This window comes from Lepus europaeus, chromosome 17, assembly GCF_033115175.1.
Source record: "Lepus europaeus isolate LE1 chromosome 17, mLepTim1.pri, whole genome shotgun sequence".
In the NCBI taxonomy this organism is placed as follows: Eukaryota; Metazoa; Chordata; class Mammalia; order Lagomorpha; family Leporidae; genus Lepus; species Lepus europaeus.
The window spans coordinates 68,395,159-68,415,937 of record NC_084843.1 but is presented as its reverse complement, the minus strand read 5'-3'; the positions used below and the strand labels follow the sequence as shown (position 1 = coordinate 68,415,937).

Sequence of the window (20,779 nt, the reverse complement as noted above, 5' to 3'; positions counted from 1 at the left end):
AGGATCACTATGCTCCTAAATCCGTATATTTGAAATACATGAAATTTGTATACCTTACATAAAACTAAACTCATTGCTGGAGGCCAGCCTTACCCTGGTACTCAAGCCAGACAAGAACACAACAACAAGAAACTATAGACGAACATCTGTGATGAACACAGATGGAAAATTTTTAACATACTGCCAAATCAAAACTGACAGCAATCAAAAAGTTCCATAATGTTCCGGTGTCATAGTTCAAGGATGCCTATATGGGGCTGCCGGGGCCGCAGGCGGGGGCCTAGCCCACTGCACCCACCGCCGGCCCCCATTTCTCTTTCTTTAAAAAAGATTTATGTATTCGAAAGGCAGCGTTACAGATAACGACCAGGCCAAGACGGGGCTGGCCGGCCTCCACCTGCACTTGGCGAGCCCGGGGCCCTCCTCCCTCCCCGCGGGCTGGGCGGAGCAGCCGCCCACGTCCGCCCCTGCTGGCCCCGCGTCCACCGCACTGGGAGCGCAGCCGGCCGCGCCGCCCAGAGGAGCTGCAGCGATGGCGATGGCTGCAGGCAACGCGGCCTACTTCCAGAGGGGCAGTCTGTTCTGGTTCGCGGTCATCACGCTCTCCTTTGGCTACCACACGGTAGGGGCAATGGCGTTGGGACAACCGCCTGGAGCCAGCGCTCCCATCACCCAGGCGTCCGCCTCCTCTGGGAGGAGAGGCCGCGCAGGCGCAGTTCCAGCTCTGGCGCCTCCGAGCGGGGAGGGAAGACGGGAACTGGAAGGAGGCGCAGGCGCAGTCGGCTGCCAAGACTAGGCAGGTGTTGGAGGCCCTGCGAAACCCGCTGGCCGGTCTTTCCTCACGCGGGGGCGGGCACGACTCCCCATCTGACGACCGTGCGCCATGGTGCTGGGGAACTCGAAGGCCGGAAGGGATGCTACCGCCTACTTCCGTACGGCCAGGCCGTTGCCCTCGCTGGTCACGGGGCTGGGGCTGGGATACTTTGCGGTGAGGCGCGGGGCGCGGGCGCGGGCCCCTGTGTTTTGTCCCTCCGGGCTGTGGTAGCGCGAGGGGCGCCGTGGGAACGGGGTCGCTGCGCATGCGCGCCGGGCGGTTGCCTAGGTTAGGAACGCGGGCGGATGCTAAGCGGGGTTTTAGAAGGTTTAGAGTGTTTGAAGCAGGGGGAGTTGCTTGGAAAACAGCGGATGAAGCCAAGGGAAGGCTAGGATGTAATGGTGAGCAAGATCGGGTGTGACAGCAGGAGGACAGCTCTACTGAGGGGAGGAGTGACTTTCGTCTCCACTGCCAGGACAACGGCCTGGAAAGACGCCCGGAAACAGGTTGGGGTAATCCGGTATCATGTGTTGGGTAGGTTTGAGGATAGGCTGGCTGGGAGTGGGTCTGGGAGTGCCGGATTTATGGGAAGTGGGTAGCTTGGGTTTGATAGCTACATTGGGGCCTACTGGCATTGGGGCCGAGATCTTTTTTTAATCTGATGGTGAACCATAAGCCAAAGCCATATTTGGTGACATAGTACCTCAGCTCCCATGTTCTCCCCTTCATCTAGCTGGAGAGCGTGGAAATGTCCCTGCCTTTAGTAGTAAAGGTAATGTTTAACGGGTTGCAGAGGGAAGTGTTATTGCAACCAGTTTGGGACAACTTAGAGGTGACGCATTTTGTCTCTTCCTTCAGCGGTGAAGTTGCGATCTACTGTGATCCAGTCCCAACTGGAAGACGGTTTCCACCAGGCAGATCCAGTGGTCTCGCACCCCCAGGCTTTACAATATAAAGGCTCTGGTCCCCCACACTGTGTGATCTGTTGTCTACTCCTGCCATCCTTAGGGCATATATAAAATTTACGCTGATGAAGGAAGCAGCGTCTTTGCTCATCCCAACACCCATAGTAGTCCCCTAGGTAGGACCGGGGGTAATACCTGTCCCCGAGGCCTTTTACAGGAATGCTGTTAGGGCTCACACTATCCAGATCCCAGGTATCTAGTCCAGCCGCCAGTTGACATACATCTGGGTGTAGGGTGGGCAGTACGTCCCAGGGGTATGTGTCCCATTAATAGACCAGGCTACCTGCCCAGTGGGAGTAGAAACCTCCCACACCAGTAGTTGGGATGCATGGGGATTACTAAATGTTAGGGGAAGGGGCCACAGTCCTACCCACATGGCGAACCCGAAGTATAAGGGATTCTCAGTCTTTTCCAATTGTCACTCTGGTCCTGCAGGTGGAGCGGGCTTGAGGTGGGATGCATGGATCCAGGAAGTGACGCCATCCACTTTAACTGCCGTCGGGGTTGTGAGGAGCACCACGTAGAGGCCTTTTCACCGCGGTTCCAGGTTGTGCGCTCGATGTCTTCGTACGTACACAGAGTCTCTGACCTGGAAGGAGTGTGGCACAGTCACTTCTCCCGGCTGATAGTTAGCAGACAGTTGCCGCCAGATGTGCTTTTGGACCTTTTTCAAGGCTTTTAATCTGGTAATTAAAGGGGTACAAGATATAGAGTGGGTATTTATATTGGAGGCAAAATATTTAACAGGTGGTAGGGAGCCATACTCCTCGAAAGGAGTAAGGTTAAACCTAGACAGGGAAGGGGTATTTCTGGCCCAAAAGAGGGCATAACATAGGAGCAGGGTCCAATTCTTTGAGCCAGTCTCTATAGCTAATTTAGTTAAAGTCTCCTTAATTGTTCTGTTCATGCTTTTTACCTGACCTGAACTTTGGGGCCGATAAGCACAATGTAACTTCCAAATGATCCCCAAGATCCTGGCCAGACCCTGACTTACCTGGGCCATGAACGCCGGACTGTTGTCAGACCCGATTACCTGAGGCAATCCGAACCGAGGAAAAATCTCTTCCAGTATTTTCTTGGCCACGCTGAGAGCAGTTTCCTTACGGGTGGGGAAAGCGTCTACCCACCCCAAGAAAGTGTCCACAAAAACTAGAAGATACTTATAGCCATATCTGGTGGTCCTGACTTTAGTGAAATCCACTTCCCAGAACTGTCCCGGCCTGTCTCCCCGCAGTCTTTTTTTCTTCTGGTGTTTGTGTCGGGTGGGCATTTACCGCCTGGCAAGCCTTGCATTTTTTGGTAACTTGTTCTGCTATACGCCTGTTGTCAGAGGGGGACAGGGTGAAAGGCTGATCGCGCAGTAGGCTCTGTAATTTTTGTGCCCCCAGGTGAGTAAAGCGGTGAACCTGCTGTAGGTAAGAAACTGCCTGCTGTTCTGGGGTCTCTTCGTCAGGGCCCGGTGGGGCATGTATCTCACTTTTTACTGCAAGAGTACAGACCCCAGGCTCCCGCAAGGCAGCTGCTTTTGCTTCCTCGTCTGCTTTTTGGTTTCCCATAGTCACCAGATCTGTCCCCTTGTGGTGACTAGGGCAGTGCACTATGGCCAATTTTGAAGGTAGTGAGACAGCTGCCAGGAGGCGGAGAATTTTAGCTTTGTGTTTTATTTTTTTTTTTTCGCTGAAGTTAATAGTCCCCTTTGTTGGTAGATAGCCCCGTGCACATGCGTGGTGGCGAAGGCATAGCGACTATCAGTATAGATAGTTGCCTGTTTTCCTTCCGCCAGCTCTAATGCCTTGGTTAGTGCAAGCAACTCAGCCTTTTGAGCTGAAGTTCCTTCTGGCAAGCTTGCTGCCCAAATGGTTTTTGCTACACTGACCACCGCCGCCCCCGCTCGCCACTTACCATCCACCAAGAAGCTGCTTCCATCCGTGAACCAGGTTACCTCTGAGTCAGGCAGTGGCTGGTCCATCAGGTCTCGGCTGATTCCAGCTTTTTCTGCCAGGATGTCTTGGCAAGTGTGCAAGACAGGCTCTGCGGTCTCTTCTGGAAGCAGGGTAGCGGGGTTTAAAGTAGTAGGAGAACCAAAAGTAACTCGGTCTTTGTCTAGTAGGATGCTTTGGTAATGGGTGATGTGAGCATTTGAAAGCCACCAATCAGGGGGCTGCCAGATGATGCTTTCTAGGGAATGTGGAGCTATGATGGTTAATTTTTGTCCCAGAGTCAATTTGTCCGCATCTTTAGCCAACAAGGCAGGCACTGCGATGGCCTTTAAGCATCGGGGTCATCCACTCGCCACCGCGTCCAGGCGCATAGATAGATAGGCTACTGGCCGCTTCCAGGGTCCCAAAGTCTGGGTTAGGACTCCCCAAGCCACCCCTTTTCTCTCTTCGATGTAAAGGGTGAACGGCTTTTTAACATTTGGCAAAGCCAGTGCTGGAGCTGTTAGCAGGGCTCGTTTGATATCATCAAAGGCCCGTTGCTGTTTGGGGCCCCAGGTAAAGTCTTCATTACCCTTGAGAAGCGGGTAAAATGGGGCAGCCAGAGAGGCAAACCCTGGTATCCACAATCTACAGAACCCAGCTGTTCCCAGGAATTCCTGGAGCTGTTTTCGGGAAGTGGGTATGGGGATCTGGGTTACAGTCTTTTTGCGGGCTTCCATCAGCCAGTGCCTTCCATCCTTGAGGGTGTAGCCTAGGAAGGTAACTTCCTGCTGGCACAGTTGGGCCTTTTTGGCAGAGGCCTGATACCCCAGCCTGGCTAGTTCCCGTAAGAGTGGCTGAGTCCCGTACTCACATTGTTCCTGGGTCATTGCGGCCAACAGTAGGTCATCCACGTACTGTAGCAGCGTTACCTCTGGATGGTCACTTCTGAAGTGGCTTAGATCATGATGAAGGGCCTCATCAAAGATAGTAGGGGAGTTTTTGAAACCTTGTGGCAAGCAGGTCCAAGTTAGTTGTCCCGATATTCCCGCCTCAGGATCTAGCCACTCCAAAGGCAAATAGAGGTTGACTGTCTGCATGTAGCTGAAAACAGAAAAACACATCCTTCAGGTCCAATACAGTGTATCAAGTATGATCGGGACTGAGGGTGCTTAGTAGGTTGTAAGGGTTAGGCACAGTAGGATGGATATCCTACACTCAGCTATTAACCTCTCTTAAGTCCTGTACAGGACGATAGTCCTGAGTCCCGGGTTTTTAACAGGCAGTAAGGGTGTATTCCAGGCTGAATGGCAAGGCTTCAAGACCTCTAGGGAAAGCAGTTTTTTTATGTTGGGCCTTATTTCTTCCTTGGCTTCTTTGCTTAGAGGGTATTGCCTGACCCGGATGGGGGTGGCACTGGTTTTTAAGGTTACCACTACCGGCAGTTGGTGGGTGGCCAGTCCTAGCCCTGCCGTTTCTGCCCAGGAGGCAGGGAAGTGGGTAAGCCAAGGTTGGACTTCCTGTTTCTGGGTTTTCACTGGACTTTCGTGGAGTCGGTACTCATCTTCTACTGACATGGACAAAATGGTGGCCACTGGGGATTTTACCAGAGGATTTAAAAATTCCATCTGAGGTCTGGCCAGCTCAAATGTTATCTGGGCCCTTAATTTGGTGAGTAGGTCTCTCCCCACTAAGGGGGCTGGGCAATCAGGAATTACTGGGAAGGAGTGTTGAACTTTTCCCCTTCCCAGGTCCATAGTTTTCTTTGTTGTCCAGGCCCAGTACCAGCTCCCTTTTGCCCCTCTAACTAGAGATCTCTTGCTGGACAGTGGTCCCAGCGGGGCTTGTAGGGGAGAATAAACCGCACCAGTATCTACTTCAAAGTTGATGGGCGTCCCCTCCATGTTAAATTTTACCCTGAGCTCAGGGAGGGGATCCGAGCCCCATCGCCCGTAATTTTCCTCTTCGAGGGCAAGGACTGCCGGTTTAGACTGGGCATTTTTCTTTTTGGGGCACTCCTTTGCCCAGTGTCCCTTGTCTTTGCAGTAGGCACATTGGTCCAGCCCAAGGGAGAGCGACGCCGTTGGCCCAGGTTATTTCCCTTACTGTCTTCGTTTCCATTTCCCCTACCTCTGTTAGATCCTGCATTTTTTACTACTGTAGCCAGGATTTTTGTTAAATCCTGATTTCTTTTTTATCCCGAATACTTTCCCTTTCCTCCTTTTTTTTTTTTTTTTTTTTTTTTTTTTTTTGTTCCTTCTCCTCTTTAGTTTCCCTCTTGTGGAACACCTTATCTGCTTCCTTGACTAGGTCTCTTAGAGTCAAATCCTGGAGTCCCTCTATACGCTGTAGTTGACAGCATATATCTGGGGCAGACTGGCCGATAAAAGCCATGGTCACTGAGGCTCACTGCTCCTCAGACTGTGGATCAAAAGGTGTATACCTTCGATAGGCTTCCATAAGCCTCTCCAAAAACACCGAGGGAGACTCATCCAGTCCCTGTGTAACTTCCCTTACCTTAGCCAGATTGGTGGGCCTACGAGCGGCTGCATGGAGACCCGCCACTAGAGACTGGTGATAGGTGGACAGATGCTCCCTACCTTCATGCGTGTTAGGGTCCCAATTCGGCACTGCCCACCTGAGGCTTCCATGCAAGAGCATCTAAGAGAGGCTGTCACATCCTGCTCACCCACCGCACCCTCATTCAGCAAGCAAGTGCCCTGCTGCTTCCAGGCAGATTAGTGGAGAGCAGATGGGCACCTTCCCACCCCGTGTACCCCCACCACACAAACCCAACTACAAGACCAGAAGAGCTGCAGACTCTCCTCCCTTCAACTCCGGCATGGTACACTGTCCAGACAGCCACAGGATAGTCATAGGACACAGGGAAAAGAAAACGAGACACTCACGAGCTGCTTCCTCTGGGGTCCCAGGAGCTCCAGACAAACTGGTCCTGGCTTGGCAGGTGCGCACTCTTTATGCCTGTCCTGTAAGCTGAGCCACCAGGGCCCGGTCTTCTGAGAATGCCCTTCAAGAAGTGGATAAGTTTTCTTCCTTGTTGATTCACTCCCTCTTACCCCCAACTGTGTGCTAAAAACCTGATGCTGATAAATGGAACACTTCCCACATCATTACGTTAGGGTGATTCCCAGTGCACCCCACTGAGGCCCTGGGAGCCCAAAACAAGCCCCTCAGTGTCTGTATTTTAGAGATGTTCAGGAATCTGAGGTCCAGACATTACTGAGTTGCACAATGACCTAGAGCAACTTCAAAAAGATTCAGCCAGCACCGTGGCTCAATAGGCTAATCCTCTGCCTGCACCACTGGCACACTGGGTTCTAGTCCCGGTCAGGGTGCCGGATTCTGTACCGGTTGCCCCTCTTCCAGGCCAGCTCTCTGCTATGGCCCGGGAAGGCAGTGGAGGATGGCCCAAGTGCGTGGGCCCTGCATGGGAGACCAGGAGAAGCACCTGGCTCCTGGCTTCAGATCAGCATGGTGCGCTGGCCCTGACAGCCATTGGAGGGTGAACCAACGGCAAAGGAAGACCTTTCTCTCTTTCTCTCTCTCTCACTGTCCACTCTGACTGTCAAAAAAAAAAAAAAGAAAAAGAAAAGAAAAGAATAAGGAAAAGAAACTCAACGTCTGCAGATCTCAAGAGCCAGGACCTGCCGTGTGCAATTTCCTTCTCCATCTCAACAGCCCAGATTGTGAAAGAGCTGCTTGGCATATCCGGGCAGGGGTGAGGCAGGTGCAGGAGCTGCAGAAGCAGCAGCCTGCCAGGAGAGGGGGGGAGTGGCTCATGGAGCTGTCACCTGCCCCTCTGTGGCAACCTGCTCCAGGGCTCAGAGAGCCCCCATTTTCCTCCTGTGAGATTGACTTCACAAGCAGGCCTCCACCTTGTCTTTGTTCTGACTTGCATTTTCCACTTCCTCCCCTGGTGTCTGTCTTGTACATTTAGATAAATTAGGACTCCTGAGCTGTGAACACTCTTGTCACAGACCCGCGGGAGGGAGCTATTAACTTACAGTGCCTGGGGGGTTGTGGTCCACCCTCTGCCACTGCTGTCATCTTTGCTCCTGTCTAGAGTCTTGTGACTTGATCTTTTGCATCAGTTTTGCCTAATTTTGCATGCATCCACACCTATTTCTCCAATAACCTCCCTTGACCACCCACAGGTGCTGCTCACTTGCTCCTGGCTTTGGATACTCCTGGTGGCATCTCCTTGCCTAATGTTAAATCTACAATGTCACATTTCCCAGACTGCAAAGAAAGGTTGTTTTAAAAAAATATTTATTTTTCTTTATCTGAAAGGCAGAGTTACAACAGAGGCAGAGACAGAGAAAGTCTTCCATCCACTGGCTCACTCCCCTAATGGCAGCAATGACTGGTGCTGGGCCAGGCTGAAGCCAAGAGCCAGGAGCTCTTCCGGGTCTCCCACAAGGATGCAGGGGCCCTCTTCTGCTGTTTTCCCAGGCATATTAGCAGGGAGCTGGATCAGAAGTGGAGCAGCTGGGACTCGAACCCAGGGTCCACTGCGATACTCCACTCGGTTTGGGAGTCCCTGTGATGGGTGGCAGTGGCCAAGTCTTCTCAGGAACCACTTTCCACTGAGCTCTGGGGTTGCCCTACAGACGTCCATGGCCGATGCTTTGATAGGATTCAGTGTGACTTTGGGACATTGTAGGAAGGGCATGCAAAGAGGAAGATGTGCCCCCCACCCCCACCCATACTCTCCTGTGGATCTGGATCACACAGTCTGTATTGAGGAAACCATCAGCATGTCTGTGGCTGCTGTTAATCCACTGTGGTGGCGATCGGACTACCAGGCTCACGAAGCTATGAAGGACCTCGGTGGAGATGGAGCACTTAAAAATACCTTCCAAATGTCCTATAGGAGTTGATTTTGACCACATCTCAGTGGAGTCAAGGAATAATGCATTTCTAAGGTACACTATGTCCACCTGAAAATTCTGCAATACAACCAGCTGGCCAGCAGAACTCGCAGAGGAACATGCAAAGGACCTACAGGGGAGGCACAGAGCTGACCAGGGACTGCCCCAATACCCCAGCAGGCTCAACACCGCAGCTGCCCTGAACCTTTCACCATGCTGTTCCTGGTTCTGGCTCCCTGCTGGAAGTATTGCACTGTGCTGCACTGTACAGTGGGCCCCTTGGAGACTCCACACACCAGACAGAGTGAAGGTCTGGAATAGCCAGACACAAAGTCCCAGTTCCCACCAGAAACAATTCTTGGGCTTTTCTCTGCACAGGTTCAGATGCAAGGTGCTAGAGCCAGAGACTCAGTGCCCGCTACCTCAGGCAGTCACTGGGTGGTGGCTGACAACCCAAGTGACCAGCACTGGACCTGACACACTTGCACACTTCCGGTCCCCAGTCCTGCTTTGAAAGAGGTCGCCAGAGATGACTGGTTGGCTTTCCAGGGTTCTGGGCAGAGGGAGCAACTATTTTTTGAGAAGACCCAAACTACAGGACTCAAATGGCCACATGCCCAGCCCCTCCAGCTTGGAGTAGACACTTCTCATCAAGTCTAGAGCAGCTCCCCTGCCCCTCCATATATCAGACAAAAGGGGTCCATTTGCCTGAGGAGTCAACAAATGTTCAGTCCCCCACGGCAGTTCAAAGGAGAGCTTTATTGTGACAAGGAGACTGGGAAAGTACAGCTCCCTAAAACTACTGCCTCTGTGAGAAGCCGTTTTTGAGGGATAATCGAGTGAGGGAGTGGCTGGGAGAGAGGAAAAAGAGAAACAAGAGGGCCCTACCTGCTCAAGCAACCCACAGCAGCATGCATCTGTGTTCAGAACCCAACTCCTGCTGGGCTCTTGCAGCTCTCCATGCTGTGAGATCCAATCCCTGGGGGTGCAGCATGGCAGGATCACCCTTCTAGGAATATTCTTGGGAAAACAAGCCAAGAGAATAAATTGTTAGATGCTGTGCCCCTGCCCATACCACTGCCCATTGTCTAAATCCTACTCTCTGAATTACAGAGTTTTTTTAAAAGATGTATTTATTTGAAAGGAAGAATGAGAGAATCAGGCAGACAGTCTTCCATCCACTGGTTCACTCACCCAAAAGGCCGCAACAGCTTGAGTCATCTGCTTTCCCAGGCCATAGCAGCGAGCTGGATCAGAAGCAGAGCAGCCAGATTTCAAACCGGTGCCCACGTGGGATGCCGGCATTCAGGCCAGGGTGTTACCCACTGCACCACAGTGCCTACCCAGAGAAATGTTTTTTCACATTCCCCTACCGGGAGGCAGCAACATGCACTGCTCAAGACCAGGGACCACACCCGTGGAGAAATTGAAAGGACTCCATGCAACCTGGGTCTTCCTCCAAACTTTTCTTCCAAGAGAAAATTGGTGGCAATAAAACACCAAGATTAGAAGATGTGAGTCTAAAACTTGAAAATAACACATTTTACATACACAAATCCTCTAGGAATGAAAGCCCTAATGGTACTTCAGATGATTTATAGCAGTAAATTTTAAACCCTAGATGAAATGAACTTAGAATTAGAAATCATAATCTCAAAAATTACTCAAGGAAATATGATAGTTTCTAATGATCTATGATGAGATCAGGAGGCAAAATCTCCCTATAATGAATCTATCAGAGCCGTCATTGGAAAATCCGAATGTTTAATGAAGGATTAAGTGCGGTGTTGTACAAAATTATAGAAAATAGTAAGAAAGGTAGTAAAACTGACTCCTTTAATCCTAGTTTAACATGATACAAACCCCTACAATAACTGCTATTAAAATCCCCAGTACATGTCCTTAAGAATATAAATCCCTAACAGCCACACACACAAAGGATGTACAGTATGAGCTACTTTCATTGTTTCAAGAACCTTAGACTCCCATGTACACAATTGTAGTATGACACGTATCTGCTGCACTATAAAACCCAACGCCATGTCCTGCAGCCACATTTCTAGTCCCAGAAGTTGGCACCGCTGGGTTCCTCTTCCAAAATGTCCTGGATTTCAGAACTGGGCATCTCAGGCACCTTCCTGCTGCGTATCTTGCTCGTGAGTTTCTGTTGGAGAACTGAGTACCCACAGAGCTGTGCTCACCACCTGCAAGAACGTGAGCTCTCCATCACCTTGACGCTCTCCAGGCCGCTGCTGGGGCAGAGGAAAAGGAACCTTGTTCTCTGTGGTGTTTTGGTTCTGCTGCATTAGAAACTGGTCCTGGGAGGGCAGCTCCTGCCAGTAATCCGGAGGCTGCTGGGGCTGCTGAGGGTGAGTTCCCCAGCCATTCTGCTGCCATTCTTCACACAGTGGGTAAGGAAAACAGCTCTTCTGCTCCTGCAGCTGTTGCATCGCTCCCTGAGCACTGGGAATACCGGATAGCAGAGAAGGCCAATCAGGCTACATGTCCCGCATCTCAGACCTGGACCTCCCAAAATACGATGTATATGAAAAAGAATGAAAAAACCTTGCTCCTAGTAAGCCACGGGGAAAAGATCCACCTCCTATGTTCCCTTGATTCTCCAGAGCATAGCTCGGTGCCTCTTGAGCACCTTGAACCCCAGAATCCCAGGAGCCATAGAGGGTGCTGGGAACCTCCCATGTGGGTGGAGTGGAGTAGACAGCTCCGCCCAGCACAGCCGCCTGGGCAGCGTTGGGAGACTGCTCCTGGGCACATGGAGCAGTGTAGACAGCTCCACCCAGCACAGCCGCCTGGGCAGCGTTGGGAGACTGCTCCTGGACACATGGAGCCGTGTAGACAGCTCCGCCCAGCACAGCCGCCTGGGCAGCATTGGGAGACTGCTCCTGGGCACATGGAGCCGTGTAGACAGCTCCGCCCAGCACAGCCGCCTGGGCAGCGTTGGGAGACTGCTCCTGGACACATGGAGCAGTGTAGACAGCTCCGCCCAGCACAGCCGCCTGGGCAGCGTTGGGAGACCGCTCCTGGACACATGGAGCAGTGTAGACAGCTCCGCCCAGCACAACAGCCTGTGCACTATTGGGAGACTGCTCCTGGACACATGGAGCAGTGTAGACAGCTCCGCCCAGCACAGCCGCCTGGACAGCGTTGGGAGACCGCTCCTGGACACATGGAGCAGTGTAGACAGCTCTGCCCAGCACATCCGCCTGGGCAGCGTTGGGAGACTGCTCCTGGACACATGGAGCATTGTAGACAGCTCCGCCCAGCACAGCAGCCTGTGCACTGTTGGGAGACTGCTCCTGGACACATGGAGCAGTGTAGACAGCTCCGCCCAGTACACCCGCCTGGGCAGCATTGGGAGACCGCTCCTGGGCACATGGAGCAGTGTAGACAGCTCCGCCCAGCACAGCCGCCTGGGCAGCGTTGGGAGACCGCTCCTGGACACATGGAGCAGTGTAGACAGCTCCGCCCAGCACAGCCTCCTGGGCAGCGTTGGCAAACTGCTCCTGGACACATGGAGCAGTGTAGACAGCTCTGCCCAGCACAGCCGCCTGGGCAGCATTGGGAGACCGCTCCTGGACATATGGAGCAGTGTAGACAGCTCCGCCCAGCACAGCCGCCTGGGCAGCGTTGGGAGACTGCTCCTGGACACATGGAGCAGTGTAGACAGCTCCGCCCAGCACAGCAGCCTGTGCACTGTTGGGAGACTGCTCCTGGACACATGGAGCAGTGTAGACAGCTCCGCCCAGCACAGCTGCCTGGGCAGCGTTGGGAGACTGCTCCTGGACACATGGAGCAGTGTAGACAGCTCCGCCCAGCACAGCCGCCTGGGCAGCGTTGGGAGACTGCTCCTGGACACATGGAGCAGTGTAGACAGCTCCGCCCAGCACAGCCGCCTGAGCAGCGTTGGGAGACCGCTCCTGGGCACATGGAGCAGTGTAGACAGCTCCTCCCAGCACAGCCGCCTGGGCAGCGTTGGGAGACCGCTCCTGGACACATGGAGCAGTGTAGACAGCTCCGCCCAGCACAGCCGCCTGGGCAGCATTGGGAGACCGCTCCTGGGCACATGGAGCAGTGTAGACAGCTCCGCCCAGCACAGCCGCCTGGGCAGCATTGGGAGCCCACTCCTGGGCACATGGAGCCGTGTAGACAGCTCCGCCCAGCACAGCCGCCTGGGCAGCGTTGGGAGACTGCTCCTGGGCATTCTGCAGGCTTACACCTGGGGTACCTTGGACAGGGAGTGCATATGGCATCCTGGCTTCAAGCACTCTGTGTTTCTTCTTGGCTGGTAGCCTGGCTCTTTTATTTTGGAACCAGTTCTAAAAAAGAAAGAGAAATTACTTTTGAGTCTATATATTCCACAGTGTAGGAGAATTTTGTAGTTCATCTTAGGATCAGCGTCATCACTGATTTGCTTTGTGACCTTGAGTAAGACATGAAAAATGCAAGCACGCTTTCCTGTGTTATTCCTGTGTTATTATATTTATATATAATGTTATTATATTTATAATAGGAGAATGCATTTATAGTAAATATGATATGTAAATGTATATATAAATATACATTTATAATAATTAAAATCATGTAATTGTGCACAATTCTGGATTCCCATCTGCCTTCACAGGAGGCACGGGCCCTTGTGTATGCGCAAATCCCTGCTTTTCACAATCTTCTACCAACCTATTTGCACCCTCTGTATTTAGACGTGAAGCAGTTGTTCTCAAAATACGTTCCCTTAGCTTGCTTATTTTACTCCAACTGCTTTTCCAGAATGAATTCCTAATTCAACGTATTCTAAATTGTATTCTAAATTTCATTTCTTCAAAGGCCCTACAAAAACAAACAAGAGTCTGCCATAACTTAGCAGTATTACTTCATACCTTACCCTAAGTGTTTCAACTCTTTACATTTTCTCTTTCATAAAAAGAGTAATTGGGGCCAGCGCTGTGGCGTAGTAGGTAAAGCCGCCGCCTGCAGTGCTGGCATTGCATATGGGCACCAGTTCAAGTCCTGGCTGCTCCACTTCCAATCCAGCTCTCTGCTATGGCCTGGGAAAGCAGCAGAAGATGGCCCAAATGCTTGGGCCCCTGCACCCACATGAGAGACCCAGAAGAAGCTCCTGGCTCCTGGCTTCAAATCAACATAGCTCCGGCTGTTGAGGGTGGGGGAGAGTGAACCAGCAGATGGGAGACCTTTCTCTCTCTCTCTGTGCCTCTCCTTCTCTCTCTGTGTGTAACTCTGACTTTCAAATAAATAAATCTTTTTCAGAAATAACACATACTGTACTTTTTATAGTCACATGCACAATGAGATGAAGAAGAATTGGGACCAAATGTCAACCCTGTCTTATGTGATGAAATGCTGTTAAACTTTTTCATAATTACTTGCATTTTTCTTATTGCCCACAAAGACATATTCATGTACATAGCTACGTAGTTTATGTACCTCGATTGTGTAATCCGGACAATGGAGTTTGTTGGCCAGTTCCTCCTTGGTTGTAAAGTCGGGATATGGACTCTCTGCAAATGATTGATTCAGTATCTGCAGATCATCAGGTGTAAATTTATGGCGTGGTCTTCCTTGTCTTCTTCCATGTTGTGTTTCTATGTTGTCATGACCATCTCCTGAACAATACAGAGAGAGAAAGCATGAGAATATTAGCAAGATCCAAAAAAACAAAAGACCTCTGTAACGGAATAAAATTTTAGAAAGGTGATACCTTCCCTCTTACCTAGTCATAATAAAATGAATAATGGACTGTGGGCGTATCTTTTTAAAATTATGGTGAGAAGATGATACTATTTAGGTCATAAAGGTAACAGGAGTGAAGGGTTTTTTTAGCAAAAATCGATACACTACAACAAAGCCAGAGATGGTGGGAAAACACCCAGCCACATTAGTCATTGAGGCAATGCAAATAAACCAGCTGACAACAATCTGGTACACAATACTTTAAATGCATGGGGGCAAAGTGCGAAAGGACTAACAGGGATTGATGAGGATAGGTCTGGTACCCCTATTGCTCGTTATCACCACGTGGGCTTTTTTGCTAAATGCAATGAAGTCGAAAGTGGACATACCCTCCAATGTGTCAATCAACTAAATGGCACTTGAAGATTTAACACCAAGTCTACAGGTCATTTCCTTCACCCATCTCAGACATGCCAGCAGGAGGAAAGCACCGATGGTCTCAACCTGTCCTCTGGTGTGTGCTCATCTCCCGGATGCTGGAAGGGGAGCAGACCTTACGGACAGACCAATGTCGGCACAGTTCTCTACTGCAGAGGCCACCGGAAGAACTGACACGAGGCAATCCTGATTTCTTAAATCAGAATTTAAGTGTAGAAGCTTACAAAGCCTGCAAACCACATTAACAACCTTCATATGCCTGCTTCAAAGGGTATCACCTAGCTGCCAGGGGTTGGGTGCAGTATGTTAAGTTGCCCCTGGGGACACAGCATCCCACATGAGCAATGATATGACTCCATCTGCTCTACCAGTCCAGCCCCCCGTGGAAGCCCCTGGGAAAGCAGTGGAAAACTGGCCAAGTGCTTGGGCCCCCACCACCCATGTGGGAGACCCAGATGGAGTTCCATGCTCCTGGCTTCTGCCTGGTCCAGCCCTGGCCACTACAGCCATTTGGGGAGTGAACTAGAGGATGGTAGTTCTCTGTGTGTGTCTCTCTCTGTCACTCTGTCTTTTAAATAAATCTTTTTAAAACGGTCAATCTGAACATACTATAGACAACCTAAGGAAAAACTGGAACACGTCATCACAGAAATGGTGACATTCAAAATATAGTGTGGACATAATTAATATGCAGGCATGGGGAGAGACAGAGGGCGAGAGGGGGAGATGGAGGGGGGGAAAGAGGGAGAGAGGGAGAAGAGAGAGATAGAGGGAGAGAGGGAGAGAGAAGGGGGAGAGCGAGAGCAGAGCTGAGGAAAGGGTCAGGAAGTCAGCCACCAAACCTCCAAATACACAAACCCCGAAAGCCCGTTGCTGTTCTCCTCGACTCCCCTTCCTTCAGCTTTCTCTAGCCTCTGCTCCCAGAGCACACCTGCATACCTGCACACCGAGTAGCTACCAGAACAGGACTGTGGGGGACAGCGCGACAGAGACGTGCCAATAAGAAGTGCTGGATTGGGTTGGCGCTATGGAGTAGCAGGTAAAGCTGCTGCCTGCAGTGCTGGCATCCCATACGGACACCGGTTCAAGTCCCAGCTGCTCCACTTCTGATCCAGCTCTCTGCCACAGCCTGGGAAAGCAGAGGATGGCCCGAGTCCTTGGGCCCCTGCACCCATGTGGGAGACCTGGAAGAAGCTCCTGGCTTCAGGTTGGCACAGCTCTGGTCATTGCAGCCATCTGGGGAGTGAACCAGCAGATGGAAGGACCCTCTCCCTTTTCTCTTTCCCTCTCTCTTCTGTCTGCCTCTCTGTAACTCTGCCTTTCTAATAAATAAAATAAATCTTCAAAAAAATTTAAGAAGTATCTTAAGCATTTGGCAGTGAAATGGAGCTAAGTGGTTTTTTGTTTTGTTTTTTTTTTTTTAATTTTATTTTTGACAGGCAGAGTGGACAGTGAGAGAGAGAGACAGAGAGAAAGGTCTTCCTTTTGCCGTTGGTTCACCCTCCAATGGCCGCCGCGGTAGGCGCGCTGCGGCCGGCGCACCGCGCTGATCCGATGGCAGGAGCCAGGTGCTTCTCCTGGTCTCCCATGGGGTGCAGGGCCCAAGGACTTGGGCCATCCTCCACTGCACTCCCTGGGCACAGCAGAGAGCTGGCCTGGAAGAGGGGCAACCGGGACAGGATCGGTGCCCCGACCGGGACTAGAACCCGGTGTGCCGGCGCCGCAAGGCAGAGGATTAGCCTATTGAGCCGCGGTGCCGGCCTAAGTGGTTTTTTTTTTTTTTAGAAATATTTATTTATTTATTTGAAAGTCAGAGTTACAGAGAGAGAGGAGAGGCAGAGAAAGAGAGAGGTCTTCCGTCCGATGGTTCACTCCCCAATTGGTTGCAATGGCCGAGCTGTGCTGATCTGAAGACAGGAGCCTGGAGCTTCTTCCAGGTCTCCCGAACATGGGTGCATGGGCCCAGGGAGTTGGGCCAGCTTCCACTGCTTTCCCAGGCCATAGCAGAGAGTTGGATTGGAAGTGGAGCAGCCGGTTCTCAAAATGGACCCATATGGGATACCGGAGCTTCAGGGGAGGGCGTTAATCCACTGCGCCACAGTGCCAGCCCCCCAAAAGTTTTTAAAAGTATTATAGGGCCAGGACCCAAGGCTCACTTGGCAATCCTCTACCTGCGGTGCCAGCACCCCGGGTTCTAGTCCTGATTGGGGCACCGGATTCTGTCTCCGCTGCTTCTCTTCCAGTCCAGCTCTGTGGTGTGGCCTGGGAAGGCAGTGAAGGATGGCCCAAGTGCTTGGGCCCTGCACCCGCATGGGACACCAGGAGGAAGCACTTGGCTACTGGCTTCGGATTGGTGCAGCGTGCAGGCCGCAGTACCCATTTTGCAGGTGAACTGTGGAAAAGGAAGACATTTCTCTCTGTTTCTTTCTCTCACTGTCTAACTCTGCCTGTCCAGAAAAAAATATATACATTCAGGGCTGCTGTTGTGGCATGGCAAGTTAAGCCTCTGCCTCCAGTCCAGCATCCCATGTGGGTGCCAGCTCAAGTCCCAGTCGCTCCACTTCCCATCCAGCTCCCTGCTAAAGCCCTGGGAAAGCAGCAGTGATGGGCCAAGTGCTTGAGCCCCTGCACCCATGTGGGAGGCCGGGAAGAAGCTCCTGGCTTTGGCCTGGCCCGGCCCTGGCCATTTGCTGAAATTTGGGGAGTGAACCAGTAGATGGAAGATCCCTCTCTCTATCTCTCTGTAACTGTGCCTTTCAAATAAATATAAATAAATATTTTTCAATATATATAATATGAATAACTTGTGTAAAGCATTTTGTATAAACCCAAATTCAAACAGGGAACACACTGGTGGTTGTAACTCTTTGCTTGAGAAGAGGCAAAGAGGGGATAAGACGCTTTCTGTTCCAGCAAATCTTCCCTGGGGAGCATCTATTGCTGAGATGCTCCAGGGTATCTGGTCCCTACCCCCACCCCGGCCACTCACTATAGCTAAAAAGGAGAAGTTCCCAGTATTTCTGACGAGCAACTTGCATACCTTTAACCCACATTTTAAAAACAGACTTGTTGTTTTGTTTTAAGTCAAATTTGTTTATTTAAATAAAATCTCATCAGTAAACTGGAGGCTGAGCAGACGTTCTTCACCTGGGCGGCCCCTCCCTACCCCGTGGTCCAGAGCAGCTCTGGAAGGACCTCACACCCTAAGGGCACCATTGTTCTGGGGGCCTTGGATTTTGCCTCTGGGACAGGGTGAGGAGCTGAGAGGGCGCCCCCTCAACCATGGGCCCTTTCCAGGATTTTCTGAAGACCTCCTAGAGCTGGGAGGCCTCTGAGAGTTGATTGAGATGTCACACTCACAAGCTGCAAGACAGACTGGCATGGACCCAGGACTTCTCTACCCAGTGCTTGTTTAGAGAAAGCAGTCAGAGCCAGAACCCCAAGACTTCGGAACTCCAGATTATTATTATTATTATTATTATTATTATTATTTTGACAAGCAGAGTTACTCAGCGAGAGAGAGAGAAAGAGAGAAAGGTCTTCCTTCCACTGGTTTACTCCGCAAATAGCTGCCAAAGCCGGCACTGTGCCGATCCAAAGCCAGGAGCCAGGTGCTTCCTCCTGGTCTCCCATGCGGTTTCAGGGCCCAAGGACCTGGGCCATCCTCCACTGCCTTCCCAGGCCACAGCAGAGAGCTGGACTAGAAGAGCAGCAACCGGGACAGAATCCAGCGCCCCAAATGGGACTAGAACCCAGGGTGCTGGTGCCCCAGGTGGAGGATTACCCTAGTGAGCCTCAGCACCAGCCGCAACTCTAGCTTTTCAAACAGCAGGAATGTCTAAGTCTCTCCCACAACCTGCATTTGCCAAGTTCCGAATTATTCCTGAATTATTTGTGAACTAGGAAAAGACATCTCCAGGGCCACTCCTAATATTCTCCCATGGTAGCTTCTGGTGGACTGGAGTGGCCTGGTTATTTTCCTTTTTTTAAAAAAAGATTTTATTTATATTTGAGAGGTAGAGTTACAGACAGTGAGAGGGAGAGACAGAGAGAAAGGTCTTCTTCCATTGGTTCACTCCCCAAATGGCCACAATGGCTGGAGCTGCACCAATCCGAAGCCAGGAGCATCCTCCAAGGTCTCCCACATGGGTGCAGGGGCCTGAGGACTTGGGCCATCTTCTACTGCTTTGCCAGGCCACTGCAGAGAGCTAGACTGGAAGAGGAGCAGCCAGGACTAGAATCAGCGCCCATATGGGATGCCATTGCCACAGGCGGAGGATTAACCTCGTGTGCCACAGAGCTGGTCCCCATTATTTTTTAGCTTCTTATCACTTTAACATACAGGAAATGAGACAGAAGGCTGCGGTGAGCCTGAAGAACCTAACTCGGCTCCAATCGAAGAAGTCCTCAGAGAAACAAATGTCATGAAACACCTATTCTTGGTTTCAATGCTTTTTTGCACCAAAACATTTCTGAATTCCACTTTTCCACGGACACTGTGAAGTTCCCTGCTCTAGCAATACACGACCAATGCTGTTTCCTCCCCCCACCCTTCCCATCTTTCCCCACACCTCCCACCCCTTCATTCTGAAGGGAACCCAAGACACTGTTCTACCTAAAAACACTTCCACGTACATTTTTTAAATGCAGAAAACTTTTTAAGGCAACCCCAAGTTGGGTTAAGTTTTAAACACCGGAGCCTTTGGGAAATCCTACCCCCTGCATTCAACCATGCGGTAGCCAGAGACAATGACACCTGTGACACTAGCGGCCCCTGGACCACGAGCCTGCACTTCTGAAAGACGAAAGCTCAAACCCCCGCAGAACACCAGGACAGCGAGAACCCGGCCTTGCCGACAAAGCCGCACACAGAAACTCACCATTAGAAGCCATGTCTGCGAGCCCTCCTGAGATAGACGTCCGGAGCAGTGAAGTGAGGGATGCTGGCACAGCGTTCATTTAATATAAACCTGAGCTGGCCACCCTAGGCACGCCTTAGACCCAGCCCCTCTCCAGCCCCTACCACACCCTACACACAGCTGCCCCTAGGCACAACTGGCTTTCCTAAACCTCCATTTGTATCTCCAGTCTGTAAACACCCATGCGAACTCATTTTCTCATTTAGCCCTGGCCAAATGATAACTGATAACTGAGAGTTTGGAGGCTGGTGAGGCCAGAGACTCACAGCGAATGAGGACGTTAAAGAATATAAGACTGCAGGCATTGTGGCAAAGCTTGTGAAGCTGCCACGTAGGATGTCCCCAGCCCATATCAGAGTTGGCGGTTCCAGTCCCAGTTACCCTGCTCCCAATCCGGCTTCATCCGAAGTAGCCAGGGAAGCAGCTGGTGATGGCTCAGGTGCATGGGCCCTATAGCCTATACTGGGAGACCTAGATGCATTTCTAGGTTCCTGGCTTCAGCCTGACCCAACTCGGGCTGTTGTAGACATCTTGGGAGTGAAGCAGCAAACAGAAGGTTTCTCTCTCTCTTGCTCTCCCTCACTCAGCCCCTCATGTACACAAACATAAATGGGTTTCAAAAGTCAGCATAAGGGGCCAGCATTAAGGTACAGCGGGTAGGTGGCAGCATCCCACATGGGTGCTGCTCATGTGCTGGCTGCTTCACTTCCCATCCAGCTCCCTGCTAATGGCTTGGGAAAGCAGTGGAAGATGGCCCAAGGGCTTAGGACCCTGCCACCCACATGGGAGACTCAGAAGAAGCTCCAGGCTCCTGGCTTTGGCTTGGCCCAGCCTTGCCTGTTGCAGCCATCTGGGAAGAAGATTCTCTCTCTCTCTCTCTCTCTCTCTCTCTCTCTCTCTCTCTCTGTAGCTCTTTCAAATAAAAACGAATCTTTAAAAATATCAATAAGAGTCTAACATGGTACAGTAATTAAATCATTGAATAATTCATTTTCTTCTCAAAACAGTCACCTCTGTAGAATAGTTTGAGAACTGGATGTCTGAAAGGAGGCTGAGGCTGAGACAGAACAAACTAAAATTAAGTTGGGGAGCCGATGCTGTGGCATAGTGGGTAAAGCCACGG

The 20,779-nt window shown here is 51.2% G+C and overlaps 1 protein-coding gene across 8 annotated transcripts; it reads left to right on the top strand.

Annotated features, from left to right (window-relative positions):
• Positions 1–483: 483 nt before the first annotated feature.
• Positions 484–14,360, top strand: LOC133776266 (uncharacterized). Of its 8 annotated transcripts, none has more exons than XM_062215121.1 (3): positions 484–622; positions 2,215–2,465; positions 7,874–14,360. In XM_062215121.1, the coding sequence occupies exon 3, from the start codon at positions 11,130–11,132 to the stop codon at positions 12,975–12,977; it is 1,848 nt and encodes a 615-aa protein (XP_062071105.1). In that variant the 5' UTR covers positions 484–622; positions 2,215–2,465; positions 7,874–11,129; the 3' UTR covers positions 12,978–14,360. The 8 variants fall into 8 exon arrangements, with proteins under 8 accessions (XP_062071105.1, XP_062071111.1, XP_062071110.1 ...); XM_062215127.1 differs by lacking the exon at positions 484–622 and adding an exon at positions 793–988 and having other exon boundaries at positions 2,215–2,326; positions 8,014–14,360; XM_062215126.1 differs by lacking the exon at positions 484–622 and adding an exon at positions 793–988 and having other exon boundaries at positions 2,215–2,326; positions 8,010–14,360.
• The last annotated feature ends 6,419 nt before the right edge of the window (positions 14,361–20,779 follow it).